Source organism: Peromyscus eremicus, chromosome 1 (assembly GCF_949786415.1).
Source record: "Peromyscus eremicus chromosome 1, PerEre_H2_v1, whole genome shotgun sequence".
NCBI lineage: Eukaryota > Metazoa > Chordata > Mammalia > Rodentia > Cricetidae > Peromyscus > Peromyscus eremicus.
The window spans coordinates 80,866,469-80,883,295 of record NC_081416.1 but is presented as its reverse complement, the minus strand read 5'-3'; the positions used below and the strand labels follow the sequence as shown (position 1 = coordinate 80,883,295).

The window sequence follows — 16,827 nt, the reverse complement described above, 5'->3', positions numbered from 1 at the left end:
GGCAGGGAACTCATATTCCACGGAATACAGGCTTTATTCAAAAGAATCACCGAGGCTTGAGTTGATTGGATTTGCTTTAGAGGGTTTGTGCTGGTGGCAGACTGGACTGAAGCCAGCAGAAGCATGCGCATGGGAAGCTATGATGGCACAGAGAAAACAAGTGTGGACACCCTGTGACTAGGCAAGGAGGATGCAGACTTGAGAAGGCTGGGAAGGCACATGTTCCAAGGGAAAAAGACAGACATTTTTCCCCTGTCTTTAAAGTAATATGATTTGCAGAGGAAACTAGTGAGTTTGGTTGTTGAGGAGCAGTGTCCAGTCCAGAGACAGTCAGACCCTGCAGTTCAGAAGACAGAAAAGCTGAAGTTACAGCTCCCATTACCAACTTATGAATCACTTCCTGCATGGGAGAGCAAGTAGGTCATTCAGGATGATCGTGGGGAAGGAGAGAAATGGGAGGTAATCTATTGGGAAGATGCAGAATAGACTGGGGAAAGTCAGGAACTTGAAAGAGGCTGAGGAATCCAGAACATTCCTGGATTAGAGAGGTTGTTGGCTCCATTTAAATCTCAAATATATACAGAAGGGCCGGAGAGATGGCTCAGCAGTTAAGAGCACTGACTGCTCTGCCAGAGGACCCAAGTTCAACCAACACCCACTTGGGGTTTCACAACCATCTGTAACTCCAGTTCCATAGGATCAGACACCCCCTGCTGGACTCCATGGGCACTACAAACACATGGTGCACAGACATACATGTAGGAAAACCGCGTGCGCGCGCGCACACACACACACACATACAGGTGTGTGTGCAAGACTTTCCAAAGCAAGAGGGGCAGTTCAGTTCCAGGAAGGAAAATCCAGACTGTGACTGGCTGTAGGGAGAATCCTTGCTGAGCAAGTTAAAACAACAGATGGGGGGTAAGTCCAAACAGCAAGTCTCCTGGGTTTTTTTTTTTTTCAGCACCATGTAGAAAAGAAGGGATACAGAGACTCAAGAGGGATGTGCAGTAGGAGAAGCATTCTGCTGTTTGCTAGAAACTGTAAACAAGCAAAATTTCATCTGTGGTATAAGAAGAAAAAGCAGACCTCAAGGTGCAGGCTCATGTCCCCATTCACGTGTGGAGAGCAGGGAGGTGGACATCCAGCCTCTCCCCACAGTATCATCACAGGCTCTAGTGACCTGTTCCAATGATGTAAAAAGAAATGAACATTCAAGAGTGTTCTTTGGAGAGACAGAGAAAAGTTTCTGGGCACAGGGGCATGACTTCTGTGAACTTATAGTCTGGCTCGTGTGTGTGTGTGTGTGTGTGTGTGTGTGTGTGTGTGTGTGTGTGTGTGTGTTGTGTATGATGTGCACATATATACAAGTATGGATGCCCATGTGTGTTTAGATGTGTGTGTGTGTGTGTGTGTGTGTGTGTGTGTGCATGTGATTTTGTGTGATGTGCTCATGTATGCAAGTATGGATGCCTATGTGTGTATGTACTTGTGTGTGTGTGTGTGTGTGTGTGTGTGTGTGTGTGTGTGTGCCAAAGCTGGAGGAGGACCTTGGCTGCCCTGCTCTAACACTCCCCTACCCCTTATTCCCTTGAGATAGGGTCTCTCACTGCACCTAGAGCTAGGCTGGCAGCCAGCAAGCCCCAGCAATCCTCCTGTCTCTGCTGCCTCTATGTCACTGTGAATACAGGCATGCTCAGTCACACCTGGAAATTTTGGTAGTTATCAAAATCCAAACTCAGAGCCTCATGCTTTCACAGCAGGTGCACATGCCCCTTTATTTTAGCACTGATCATGTTGGTTTTGCAACTGATGTGCCTATTAGGAACTGGAATGGTAGAGTCTCTATTAGTGTCCAGCTGGGGGATGCTATGCCACTCTGGACGTCACCAGAATTGATCAGAATTTTCCAAACTAGTAAAGGGGGAGATGTTAATGGATGCTGAGGGCCAGAGTTCACAGTTGGCCTACTAAAGCTTGAGAAACGCTGCCTCCACGAATTCCTTCTCAGATATTCCCTATTGTACTAAAGGATATTGCAAAGATATGTATTTAATGGCCTGTCAAGCACCAAGTCCCTATGCTGGGGGAAACCTTTTTATTGTAATTGCATCAATTACACCCACAGAGTTGGGAAGAACATTAGAGGTGGTTTACATGTCCTGCTCCATATGTGCAATATGTCTACTCTCATCATACACCCCTACCTGTCTAATTACAATGTATACCAAGTTTGTATCTAATAAACCCCGTCTGAAGAGTCTATTGAAATGCATTTGGAGTTGTTTTAATTCCCTCATCCCTTCTCTCTTCTTTTGAGACAGGGGAGTATCACTATGTAGCCCAGGCTACCCACAAATTCATAATCCTCCTGCCTCTGCCTTCCAAGTTCTGGGATTGCAGACATGCTACCATACTGAGCTTGATATCCCACACTGAAAACTTGGCTCACTCCATACTAATGTTGTGGCCACATCATGAGACGCCCCCCAAGCAAGACCACCACAGAGCTGATATCTGATGCAAAACACACAGGGGTTTGTTGATAACAAGCAAACCCAGGCTTGGTCCACGTCCAACACTCGACACAGCAGGTGGAGGAGGATGGCCCTGAGCTCTCAGGGTAAGGGGTTTTTAAAGGGAAAAACTACAAGCAGGGTGGTACAAGCCTTGGCATCATATAACTGGGTGAGGATGTGTTACTTTTGAATTTACTGGTTGAGGGTTACAGTTATCATTTTGGGGGCAGGCCTGGACAAGTCCCAGGCTTTGTCCTTGAGCTGCCATGGAGGCTGGCTGGCCTCACACATTCACATTGACCCATACATGTAGCTCTCAGTTGGTGAGGGGTCCCAGACAGTAAACAACTGGCTGAACTTTGAGCAGTCAGAGTACATGCAGAAAGGAAGTTACTGCAAGGGCTATGTCTTTTGTTCATGGCCCTCCCAGAAACTGCTTGCTCAAGTCTCAGGAAATTGAAATTGAGGCCTGATCTCTGAGAGAAGACTGACAGCCTGTTACGGCATCTGCTTGGTCCTTTCACTAATAACCACTATTAAAATTTTCTTCCCACGTGGGTTGAAAACCTTGGGTCTCAAAACAAAAATATTGGCCTTCCTGCACAGTCAATGTAGAGCCTAAGGATGAGTATTCAGAGAAGCCTAAGGAAATGGACTGAGCACAGGTGGATCATGAGCCCAAAATGCCTTTTTCTCACAGGTGGACCATGAGCCCAGCACACCTTGCTCTCCCAGGTGGACCATGAGCCCAGAAAGCCTTGTTCTCACAGGTGGACCATGAGGTGAAGCCAGCATACCTTTTTCTCACAGATGGACCTGTGAGAGGGCCTGGGGATAGTTCCAGAAAAGGGTCAGTTTCAAGATGGGATAGAGGAAAACTGAAAGAATTGGGATATGAGAGCTTATACCTTCCTTGTGTGGGGGACACTTATCTCATATTAAGAGTGGGTGAGAGAAGCAAGGTTGGGGGCTTACAGTGAGAATTTGAAACATTGCAGAATGATAGGGGGTGCTGTACAAACACCCTGAAGCTTCAACCAAAGCTAGAACTAATAACTGTCTGAAGGCAATTCTGTCTACTGGTTGGAAATTTGGGCGCAGAATTGGAAAGGATGAACAGTTGGAATGCTACATTGTTGGAGAATGAGAGATCAAGTGATACATGATGATTATATTGAAATTATTGTCCAGTGGGTCCAGAATACAGAAAAAAAGTGAAACCAAGAGGTGTCAGAGACCAGCTCCAACCTGTTGAAGGGTTCTTGGGGCGGGGGAGAAGAGAGGAATGAGAAAGTATTAGATAGCAATATAAACCTAGACAAAGAGAAAGACAGACACAGGATAGCTTTGGAAGGGCCCTGGGTCAATACCCAACTGTCCAGACTTTATTCCTAATGGGCCTTTTATGCATCAGCAAGGGGAGGGGCAAAAGACCTCCCCCTTCCAAGGTCAAGGTATAAGGTACCAACAAATGTAGACCCTTCTAAACACCTGGTACCCACGCCTTTGGCCAAATCATCCCATTATGCAGCCCTGCTGGGGCAAAGCAAGCTCAGACTTTCTGACCTTGAGTAAGGCCTTACTAGGGAGCCTCTGTGGGCCCCCACAAAGAGGCTCATAGATAAATTTGAGGACAGGTATAATGAGTTTGGAACTGTGGTAAAAGTAAAAGGAGACAAAGTTGTAACCAGCCATTTCCTGGACTGGTTACAGGCCATAACAGACTGGAAACCAGGTAACACTGAATCAACAGAAGTGATTCTTTCCCTGGTGTTGGAGGTCAGATTGCTAACAGGGTCAGTCACCTTTATGAAGGAGCACTGCTCTGTGCCTGTCATAGCTTCTGGTGACAGCTGTGTTGTTCCTAGCTTTCGGGTTTACAACTTTACTGTGTCAGCTTACCCCATTCCCCATGTGTCTCTAAGGTGACTGCTGTGGATTTGAGTCCCACACATCCAGGATGCAGGACTTCACCTTTACATCTTCATGGACTCTTTCCCCCAATAGTCACACTCACAGGTTCTAGGTAGATATGTCTTTGGGCGAGTCCTCACTAAACTCATTTCACGGCCCTAAAATAAATTGCAGGGTGAAACATTTTAGAAGCGTGACGCTTTCAATGACAAGGCCCAAAGTTTGTAAGAATTTTCTAAAGCACTGATTCTCAACATGTGGGTCGCGACCCTCTGGGGGGAATCACTGACCCTTTCATAGGGGTCGCCTAAGACCATCAGAAAACACAGATATTTGCATTACGATTCATAACAGTGGCAAGATTAGAGTTATGAAGTAGTAACAAAAGTAACTTTGTAGTTGGGGGGTCACCACAACGTGAGGAACTGTGTTAAAGGGCGGCAGCCTTAGGAAGGTGGAGAACCGCTGCTCTAGAGGAAAGCAAAGCGAAACTGGTAACAGAGAAGAAGCTGGAGAGCTGTGAGACCAGGTGGAGGTGATAGGAGGTCGGGAGGATGCTGGGAATGGAGAGTCTGTGACACCAAGAAGTGTGAGGAGGGGGTGTGTTGGGGGCTGATGAAGCGCACTGTTGGAGGGCAGTAAGACTGAGGAGCTGGTTTGTCTTAACTCTGATGCTTTCCTGTTGGCCTCATCTGACTCTGTGTGAATTTTAGAACAGCTTTAAAACAGACCTAGCCCAAAATGCTGTGAATTGATTAGTTTAGGATAGAAAGAACTCTAGAGATCTTTATTTAAATAGAGGTATAGGGGAGAAAGAAACAAACTAACCAAGAAAGAACCAGGAAGAAAGAAGTTACATCCTTATGTAATAATGTTCAAGTGCAGCTCGCAGCAAGAAACGCTGGTTTAAAGACAAAACATGACCTTCAAAAAATAGTAGCAACTGGGAACTAGGGGTGTTCTCCATCAAGGCTGGAGAGAGATACATCTGGACCATCCGGAGACTGCAGAGTGGCTACCCTCATCCCTTGAAGTCCCAAGCAGAGCCAGAAAATTAAAAAACAAGGGGAAGAGGGCTGCATTGCCTGGCTCTGACGGAGCTTGCTACCAGCCTGGAGAGGTCTTTGCTTCATGCAGCCTACACAAAGGGTGTAATTCAGATGTTCTTCCACAGAAGACGTCAGAACTCATTTCTATAACTGTTGCTATTCTTGCAAAAACAAGCTTTTTGCTCCTCGGAAAAAAAAAGATTTTAATATATTTGAAGAAATATATTTTTTGCCAGGATAATACTCAACGGCTTACTTTGTATCTTTCTGAATACATAATAAACACATTAAAAATTTCAAGCAGCGTAAAAGATTATACAATCAAATGTAATTCTCATTTATCCCCGATTGCCTGGCTCTCCCCACCCACATACAGTTCCCCCCACAGCACTAGCTACAATTACCAGAGTCCTGTGTCTCCTTCCTGAGACAAGAGGCCATATCTGGCCTTTCTTTATTATGAAGAATAGGGTCATCCTTGGTGTAAGTTGCCACAAAAAATTAAGTCTCTTATATAATGGTGTAGTATTTGTGTGTGGCCCACACTCCCCTTCATTTAGTCTTTGAATCATCTCTAGGTGACTGGTTTATAGTACATAATTCAGCATAAATATTGTATACAAAGAAACATCTGTATATATTTAGCATGTATATCTTTTCCTAAAATATTTTTAGTTTGTGTGTGTACAGTATGTATGTGTGTGTATATGAGTGTATAGTGTATATGTGTATGTACAGTGTGTGTGAATGTGTCAACAGTGTGTGTCTGTGTGTGCAGTGTGTACGTGTATGTACAGTGTGTGTGTGTGTACAGTGTGTGTATGTATGTATGTGTGTGTGTGTGTGTGTGTGTGTGTGTAGCAGAGGACAGCCTCAGGTACCATTCCTCATCTTCCACCCTGTTTGAGGCAGGTTGCCTTTGTTTCTCTGCTGTATATACCAAACTAGCTGCCCAGTAGCCTCCAGAGAGTCTCTCCTCTGCCCATCTTGCATAGGAGTGCTGGTATTCACAGACATACGGATACCCATCTTCACATGGATTCTCGGGATCCAAACTCCGGCCATCATACTTGCCTGGCCTCCCCAAATATTTTCCACTGACAATTGGTCGGATCTCTGGCTGTAGAACCCATGGATACAGAGGCTTGCTGTATGGTAGAGACCATTGCATAGTAATACATGTAGATCCACTGGACCCTACTGGTTGGTTAAACAATTTGTTTAACCCGTAGTGACAGATATTCAATTTGTTTCTGCCTTAAAGAAGCCCTTGTTAAATATGCTTTTAAAATTCAACATGAGTTGAAGGGAGTTCCTCACCAAGTAAGAAACTCAAATGGGGCAGGAGAGAGAGGCCTGCATGAGTGGAGGGAACTAACAGCAAACCAGACCAGCCGTGCTCTCTGATGATGTGTTGTTTCTGTCCTCAGGAGCCTGATGCCCAGGACCTTGGAGACCCAGATCACACTAGAGAAGACGCCCAGCTATTTCGTCACTCAAGAAGCCCCCCGACGGATCTTCAACATGTCACGAGACACCAAGCTGATTGTGGTGGTGCGGAACCCAGTGACCCGCGCCATCTCTGATTACACGCAGACACTTTCCAAGAAGCCGGACATCCCCACCTTCGAGGGCCTGTCCTTCCGCAATCGCAGCCTCGGCCTAGTGGACGTGTCTTGGAACGCCATCCGCATCGGCATGTACGCACTGCACCTGGAGAGCTGGCTGCAGTACTTCCCGCTGGCCCAGATCCACTTCGTCAGCGGCGAGCGGCTCATCACTGATCCGGCTGGTGAGATGGGGCGCATCCAGGATTTCCTGGGCATCAAGCGATTCATCACAGACAAACACTTCTACTTCAACAAGACCAAAGGATTCCCTTGCTTGAAAAAACCAGAGTCGACACTCCTGCCACGATGCCTGGGCAAATCAAAAGGGAGAACTCATGTACAGATCGACCCTGAAGTCATAGACCAGCTCCGGGAATTTTATAGACCTTATAATATTAAATTTTATGAAACCGTTGGGCAGGACTTCCGGTGGGAGTGAGTCTCTGTGGTACAAAGGTTCTTATCTCTGCCATGAGGTTTGCTCCCAGAGACCCTGATCCTCAACTCCAGCCCCTCTTCCCATCTTGAACCCTATGATGGATCATCTTGGAACCAGGAAGCTGAGTAAAGGCCAAGAGACCGGGGTCCCTGCTCTGTCCAGGAAAAGTCTACCTGCTTCTGGCATACCCATTCAGTTCTAGAATCGGCTCCCTCCCACCCATGAGAGGCCTTGGGGAATTGCTGTAAGACGAGTGAGTCTCCCAATGTTGGGGGATATTCTGAGTGGAGATGGTTCAGTTGCTGTGAGAACATCAGTCCATCCCATCACTGTACACTCAGTGGTGGACTTCTTAATTCCATGTGGCATGTACCTTCCCTCTGAGCTTAATTTCCCCCAGCAGCCCTGAGTGGTAGGATAGGAGAACGCCCTCCACCCTCCTCAGAATGCAGCAGCTCATCAACAGTATGCAGAGCCAAAAACACCTCTCTGGCCACTCCAGGAGACAGACTCTGTGATGATGAAATAAGCCAGTGACTTCAAAGCCTGTGGTCTCCACTGCTCCTGGAGGATGCTGTCTTTGAAAAGCACTCTGTGACTCTCCCTGCTCCCTGTGGACAAAAGCACATAATTCTGCTGTTACGGGTACTTTCTTCACACGAGCTTTCATGTTCAACATGCACGGAATCATGCTTGTCCATGTGAAATAAATATGGCTCTCTCGTGTCCTTACCACTGAGTGTTTCTCTCTAAGCCAGGCCTTTATTCATCAGTAAATCCCAGTGTAAGAAGAAGTCAGTGATGTGGAAGACATGGGAAGACAGTTAGGGGTGGGTGGGAGTGTGAAGACTGTGCGGGGGAGAATCCAGGGTGGAGACAGGGGTGGTTTCTAGCTATAGGAGTCTGGGACAGAAAGATTTCGTAGAGATGTGTAAGGAATGTGTTCATTTTATTTATTTATCATCAGGGCTAGGCATTGAACCCTTATAAATGCTAGGCAAGTGTTCTAAAACAAAGTTATAGCCCAGTCATTTTTACATTTGTTTTCTTATTGAGGTAGTGTGTTGTATACATACATGTTCAGGATGGTGGAGAGTGTGTTCATGTATGTGTGGATGTACATGCTCGTGTGTGCACATACCTGTGGAAGCCAGAGCTTGGTCTCAGGTGTCATTCATCAAGCAGGCCATCCACACTGTTTTTTTGAGACAGAGTCTCTCACTAGCTTGAGGCTTGCCACTTAGGGTATTATGACTTGGGTAGACTGTCCACTTGGTTTTTGTTGTTTTGCTTGTTTTTGAGGCAGAGTCTCTTTGTTTGCTGGAGCTTGCCGATTAGGCTTAGCAGGCTGAACAGAAAGCCTCAGTGATCTGCCTGTGTTCACTTTCCCAGTGCTTGGTTTGAAAATGCTTGCCACCAGGTCCAGCTTTTACCTTGGGTGCTGGGAATCAAACAAAAGCTCTCATGCTTACTCGGGAAGCTTTGCTGAGTCTCCCCTACTCCTGTATTTTTAAATCTTGAGTAGGGTCTTACTAAGTTTCCCAGGCTGGCCTTGAACTAAAGGTCTTCCAGCCTCCTGAGTCTCTGGGATTAAAGTCATATACTGCAGACCCAGCTTCTTCTCTGAAACATGATTTTGACTGGATAGTATCTCTGCTTAGATACTTTCAACTGAAAATACCAAATGGAAGGTCCAAGGACTGAAGGAGCATCAGACATGTTTTTGCCTGGCTGGCATGAAGCTTTGAAATACCTGGCAATGGTTACAAACTGCAAGTATTGGTATCAAAGTGTGGGGTTTCAGCTTCTTTAAAAAATGGATACTTGTCTACACAAAGCCTGTACTCTACCATGAGAAATGGTGGCCACTTTTGGACAGGACCTGCACTCCTGAGCTTCCCAGCTCCTGCATGGCCCCTTTCCCTAATATGCACAATCTGATTGTCCCGTGTGGGTATTTCCCGGTCTTGCCTTAAATGTCCCATACTCTCAAGATGGTGTCCAGTCCCTCCAGTATAGCACCCAAGATGATCCTAACCCCCGTCGTCTGGCTCTTCCCCTGCTTCTTTCTCATCCTCTCCTCCAACATTCCAGAATCACGTGCTTTCTTGTGCCCTTTTCAAGTCTCCATACTCTGGCCCATTCCCTTTTCTTTGCTTTGGAATACTTGCTCTTCTCCCTCTCCCCACATCTCCATCTCATTTGAAAACCAGGGTCCCAGTAAGACTTCATTCAAGTATCACTTGCTTGGCACTTGCAAGGCCATCTCTGTCTGCGGACATCTGCTCACTCTTCTGTTTTCATCTGGTAGTTTATCAATAACAGATTTCGTTATACTAAGATAACAGATAGACATTTAAATGTGTTTCCACCATAGACCGTGAACTTTTGAAGATCATGACTATTTTATGCTAACCCAGTGTAGTCTCACAGCAAATGTTTAATGGGTGGATGGATAGGTGTGTGGGTGGACGTTGAAGACTAGGGCCTTGGATAAGCATGTGCCAAGGAAGTAAACTGCTGCAGTATGCTTCCTGAATGGCGCCATGGTCTAGGAGGCAGGAAGCACTAGGGAACCTCCCAGGGCCTCTGCATCCATGTGCTCTGCCAAGCATTATAGAGGTGTTAGCAGAGTTTTAGGGCAAAAGCCCCCAACAAGCTCAGCTTGGCCTCCTGTCCCACTAAACCAATTAAGAAGATGAATAATAATGAAAAGCAGAGAGAGGGGTTTGGATCCATATTTACTCTGGGAAGGGGAACAGATAAAGGGACCACATGAGCCCAAGTCCATCTTCAGGGCACTGACTAGAGCTTCAGGTTTATACAGAGGGAGAATGGTACCAGGTAGACTTAATTACACCATTCTGGTCAAGTATGGTCTAGATGCTCTTGCCCAGTTCTGGTTTTGCAGGATGGTCCAAAAAGACCTTATCACTTGGGAAGAGCAATCTGATGACCATGGGTGATCACCCCTGCTCCAGAACACCTCCCATTCATAGGTAATTCCCTCATCTGAGAGGTGTGCTGTCCCTGCAAGGCTGTGCTGTTCCTGGCATTGGAAGCAACTGGAGACTTGAGATAATGGCTGGAGACTTTTGATACCCTTCGGGGACTGTGAACAGGACATTGTAAAACGCTGACGTTGAGGTCTCTGCAATTCTTATCTTTGTGTCTTTACCCTTGGAGGGGAATAAGACAGGCTAGACATCTAGTGTTTCTAGATAGACACCCCTTGGGGGGTACCATGCCTGCATGCAGAGGTGAGCAGGTGACCCTAAGAAAAGGAACCAGGTCCAAAATGAAGACAGAGATGCCGAATTTCCAGAGTATCTTGTGAGACCAAGTAAAGAACGATTGTTTTTTAGTACAAGTTCTAAATGCCTGTAGGTAGTTGGAAGGCAGTATCTGACTTACCAGGGTCAAAGGACACAGAAGTCTAAGGTGTTAACTGTATGTATAGGCAGGTCTTGTGAGCCAAACATCTTCCAGGACAGCAGATAACTGCGTCCATAATGATGGAAAAAATGAGTACTGTGAGTTCACTCCTATGGATCTGAAAATGTGATGCAGAGGAATGAGGAGCCATGGCTTCCTGGAACCCAGACCCTGAGCTGTTAGTGAACAGAAGGACAAGTTGTATGTGGATGGCAATAAATCACCCTATAATATTTCCCATCGAAATTTGTTTAGTGTCCTGGTATCCTAAGTCACACTCTGACCAAAACCATAGCCATAGAGAGACAGAGTATCATGGGGACATAAAAGAAACCTCAGATAAAGAGTCAGAAAAATGTGAGACTCTATCTCAACTTCCCAAGAGTTCACAAAGAATTTGCAAAAATCTTGAATGCTGTGTGCAGATAAGCTGCATCCCTCTGCATTGCCAGCATCCACAGACTGCCCGGGCTAAGCAGCCGCCCCATCTTAATGAATAGGTATGCCTCCTGTAATTAGCATATCAATCATTGTATGCAAATGAAAGATGTTAAGGTGCATTTAAAATCCCAGTTTAAATGACTGAAATCCAGAGTACATGAGTCTGCTCAGCAAACTCTGATTTTTAATCCAGTGTAAATGTTCCCTCTTGCTCAGGCTGCCCCAGGGCAGAGTCGCACAAGACCCACATTAGTGCAGTTTAAATAGATGAAGTCTGCCTCTTTCGTTCGAGTCCAAGAGGGAGGCCTCCTCAAGGAGACATGCACGTGAGGTGGGGGGTGTGGAAACCAGACCCAAAGCAGTACCTTAAAAGACTGAAAAGTGTGCCTCTCTCTGTTGATAGTATCTCGAAGCAGGTGACTGGATAGTCTTCAATACCAGAGATGCAGAGTCCTCACACCTTTGTGAATTCAAGATGGTGACACATGGTCACATTCCATGCCACAGAAAGAGGACAAGAAATAAAGACCACCCTGAAAAAGAAGAAACAGGGTTACTGACTCAGAGCTCACTCAGCTCGCTACAGCAAGGAGCCTTGCCTTAGGCAGAGCCTCAAAGTCAGAGGGAACGCTTCCCCATGGAATGAAGGGGAAGAAGGACTAGGGTGTACCCTGAGCAGAGGTGGCTGGCACTGGGAAGCTGGCCATAGGCTCTCTGATGTGTAGGTGAAGGGTCAGGTTTGTCTTTCTGTGGTTGGTGCTGAGAGGAAAGCAAGGAGAGATAAAGAAGAGTTATCTAGCACACACTGACCAAGACTAGATTGTTAGAGGTGGGTGGGTCAGAGATCCACTGTCACATTGGCTGGCCTTTGTCCCCTCATTCACCATTCCCTCAGGATCCAAAGAAGGTTCAGGAGAAAACTGCCTCTTCTCGTTGAGGCTGTAACATCCTTTCTTCTTCTATTTCAGGTTACAGCATCCGTTCTATTCATAACCTCCTCGTGGTATGAATGGTACTCCCGAGGGTTGTACGGGGTGGTAGCATTCCTTTTATCCACACCCACTTCCGGAGAACTCAATCCCTTGGCCACATTACGAAGTGCAGGGAGATGGGGAAATATAAGGAATTCTGTTCTAGAAGCAGAGTACAGCATGTATGGAGGGCCAACTTCCTGTCCCAGACACAGACTCTTCTTCATAGAGCAATGCTTCCGGTGTGTGCTGCTCTCTGTGGTTCTGGGACTGTGGCATGTGAGCATGCATCTCCATTTAAATAGAATGTGGGTCAGTTCTTGCTTCCCCTGCCCTGCCTCTACCTAAAGGCAGCTAGAGAAAGCACCACTCTGGGGGTCAATAGGTTCAAGTTTAAGCCCAAACTCTCTTCTTTCCTAGCTGTATAACTTTGGGCAGATTATTTCTTCTCGGGATGATTTAAACATCAGTAAATCAAGACATACATCATACTCATGATAAGAGGTTTGTGTGAAGATTAGGTGAGAAAGCTCTTGTTTGGCACATAGTAGGTTCTCGGTTTGTTCTTGTTTATTTGCCCCCTGGCAGTAGAGCCTGCCAAGGCTGCTAGTCTTCTGTCAGCTGAGAGGCCCTGCAGCTCTAACCAAACTGAGCTCATAGCAATTTCCTTCATCCTATCTTGTCCTGTGTACTTTGAGTGAAGTTGTTCTTACAACCCAGGATGGAGCGGTTCAGTCAAAACTGGTTCAGAATAAACCCAGCTTAAACGTGTTGCTTTTACCTCTGGGAGCTTGGAGAACAAGCATAAGTGCCTTAGCATGCACTTATAAAACCCTTACTGCATTTTGCCATTGTACAGTGAACATGTAAATGTGCTCCATAGGACCAGTATTCTTGACTGGTTGCTTTGATGAGAACAGTAGCTTAAACAAAGAATTAATCTCTCTTAAAAGGGGATCTTGATTGCCCGTTAACATGTATCTTGCTCAATTCATTGTTTGAGACACAAAGAACCTGGACATTGAATCATAGGGCATCCTAAGAATTTGGGCATTACATTGTGGGACATCCTAAGAATCTGGATATTGCATTGTGGAACATCCTAAGAATCTGGGCATTGCATCATGGGACATCCTAAGAATCTGGGCATTGCATTGTGGGATATCCTAAGAACTTGGGCATTGCATCCATATGGGACATCCTAAGAACTCTGCAGCAACAAATATTTTTAATTGGGCCAACAAGTGTGGCTCTTACACTTACATCTTTTAGTCACCTCTAGCTGCAAAGAAAGCCAGGGAATGCAGTCTCTTTGCTGAATACACGTCAACCTAGAGTGTTGATGCTGGGAAGAAGGAGAAACGGAGGTCAGAGAGGCGGTTAACAGGCTCTGTTACAAGGAAACCCAAGTGTTTGAAAAGTTGTCCCTGCTTACCAACACTTTTCAACCAATATTCAGAATGGACCTAGGAAGTGCCTCCATGTTCCCCAAACATGGGTGCTATTTGAGACTTCCAATTTGTCTCCCCCTCTTTTCCACTTGAGTTCTGAAGGCAGGAGACCCCAGTACCAACTTTTCTCTACCTTCATCTCCAAGTTAGTAAATCAGATCTCTGAGGGAGTGGCAAGACAAAGAATATCAATGGTAGTATCTGCCAGTATCCCTGGTGTAAATGTTCCCTCTGTGGCCGGTTTCCAGCTACCAGTGAGTGTGGCTGAGTGTGCAGATAGAAGGAGTTGCACACAACCAACTCCTTGGAGACAGAAGTAGCCAGCTCGGATGCACCACTGCCTGATTGCTCCTCTACAAGCTTCCCCGGCCAGAGAAGACCTGAGGAGATAAATCAGCAGCCAGGACTTTTGTTATGTGTTCAAGTGCCTGGTGCCTAGAATTAACCTGAGCTCTGGGACCTGGACCAAATGCATTTCGGTATTGAGTCAGATGCTGCTCAGCTGGTGACTCAAGGGGTCACCTCTTTATAAAACTCCAATCCAACCAAGTTCAATTCTATTCCATCAGAGAAAGAAAGGGAGAAACAATTTAAATGGCACAGCAATTTTATCTTCCATTTTTGCAGATAAAACGCACACGTACTGCAGAATAACTGTGAGAAGGAGGCCCAGGTCTTTTGTTCTTCCCTTTCATGTAAATGATTGTCACTGAGAGCATGTTGCTTCACTAACTGGCCCTGATGTTGAGTATTACCTGTCTTTGTATTCCAATGTGCCTAAACAAAAGCCACCCAGTGCTTCAGATGTTCAACCGGGTAAACAGAAATCTAGTGAGTGGTGGACCATGGCAATCACAGCTTGACTTTCTGTCTTCTCCAAAATCCCTTTAGAAGCTTAATCCTCGATGCAAAGCAGCAGCAGGCGAAGCCCTTAAAAGGCAGATAGGCTGTTAGGGCTCTGTGCAGGCCCCTGTCATAGGGCTTAATAGAGGGAGCTTAGTCACCTTTGTCCTTCTGTCTGTTATGTCTCCAAAGGACACAGCACTTACAAACCATCCTCGTGGAAGCAGAGAGCAGTTGAACTGGCCATCGGTTTGGTCTTGGACTTTCTAGCTCATAGAAGTAGAAGACGAAGTGACATTGTTTACCAGGAACTCGGTCAGGGCACTTTTGTGTCAACATCCTGAACAGGTTAAGGCAGAGGGTGAACGGGTAACTGTTGGATCGAGGGGGTGGCTCAGGGGGATTTTGCTCATGTCGCTTTGTCATCTGACCTGTTCCCAGTGGAGCCCAGTCTCAGAAGACAATGTCATTCCACGTATTTGATTCCTATCATTGAAATCTGTTTCCCCAGGTACACACAAACATGCTTTATAGTTGCTAGCCCATTTTGGACCAGACCATGAAGGGAAGACGTGAAAGAAAAGTAGAGGAATTCTAGAAACTTCTTAATTCTTAAATCAGCCTTTTTCCCGCTTGCTACTGGGCCACATAGTTTGTGTTCCCCTCCTCACTTGATAGAATCATTAACAAACATGTATGTGTGTATGTGTCTGACATTTATTTTCTCCCCCTGTGTCTCAAAGACCTGGAGATGAATCTTCATGACTGACATGTGTCTGGCTGATGTCCATTTGACTGTAAATGATTGATGACACCTGGCTAATTGGATCATGACTGACATACAAGCATGGTCTGCCCCGGAACACCTCAGTATGGATCTTAGCTGAGATTAGCAGTCTGAGTACCACCTTATCACCCATTGATGGGCTTGCTATCCTGCCCCCATGCTTCTAGGGAGGGGCTCGTTTTTTTTTTCTAGACCTAGAGAGAGTGATATACCTTATCCCTTGACCATTTAGGGTTCTGCAGTTCACTAAACACAAGTGAGCCCTGTCCCAGTGGAGCTCAGGGACTGCACAGGCCTCTTCTACTACCTCCTAGTCCTGGGAACGCTTGCAGAGGTTCTTTATGTTCAGAGTCCTTAGACCTGGGCACAATAAGGGGATTCTGGATAATATGATGATGGAAAGACAAAATGGCAGAGGTGAAGAATTCAGGGCACAGAGGTATTTTAGATAGGAGTTCAACCATGTCTTTAAATAATAAGATGTGATTTTTTTTACACTGGTTTAAGGGAATGGGGTCCCCTCACATGACTTCTTATTGCTTTCACCTTGTAATAACTAAAAGCTTTATTTCTGTTTCGCAGAGCGAAGAAATTGAAACCCAGAGACTTAGCTGGCATGACCCGAGTTCCACAGTGAGGACTCAAACATACAACCTCTAGTTCTGAATTGTCTTTATGAGGAAAAGGTGTGCACTACAGTGCTCGCATGTAAATGATCTCCTAAGAAGTTGCCATTGACAGAGTTTATTAGACCAGAGGCCAGAGAACAGATGCACATTGTGTTGTTCACAGTATTCATTAAGTCTTCTCCAACATTACTGTCTGAGAAGTGGTAACAAGAATAAGACATCAGACACAGAGCCTGGCCCTTCTTTTGTGATGGCAAGGACAAGCACGGGGGTTGGGGGTAACTAAGCCTCCTTCCAAAGTCAAACTGACATCTGAGAAGTAGAGCTGCTAATTCAACACAAAATTCCAGATTAAAAAGTTCTGTAATTACCAAGGTAAAAATCTGGGTATTGGGGTCACACATGTATAATCCCAGCACTCAGTGAGCTGAGACAGAAAGATTCTAAGTTCTAGGTCAATTTGAGCAGCATGGTAAGAGCCTGTTTGAAGAGGAACAAGAGAAGGAGGAGAAGGAGGAGGAGGAGAAAGAGGAGGAGGTGACTTGACAGTGATAGTGGGTAAAGGGGGAGGAGAGAGAGAATGGGAACAAACACACTATAATCATATCAAGGAACATCATAGTGAAAAAAGTCCTATAACTGAGCTGAAACATGGCTTTGAGCTTCTGAACACTTTTTATTTTGGGGTTTTTTGGGAGGTGGGACGGGAGGTGTTTGTTTTTTTTGAGACAGGGTCTCT

General features: G+C 45.8%; 1 protein-coding gene across 1 annotated transcript in view; it reads left to right on the top strand.

The window, feature by feature from the left end:
- Hs3st2 (heparan sulfate-glucosamine 3-sulfotransferase 2) overlaps positions 1–8,263 on the top strand; it is a 111,141-nt gene extending 102,878 nt beyond the window's left edge. The window contains exon 2 of the mRNA XM_059251281.1: positions 6,913–8,263. Within this exon, the coding sequence (XP_059107264.1) occupies positions 6,913–7,531 (619 nt within the window). The 3' untranslated portion in view covers positions 7,532–8,263. The remainder of the gene's footprint in view (positions 1–6,912) is intronic.
- Positions 8,264–16,827: the final 8,564 nt, after the last annotated feature.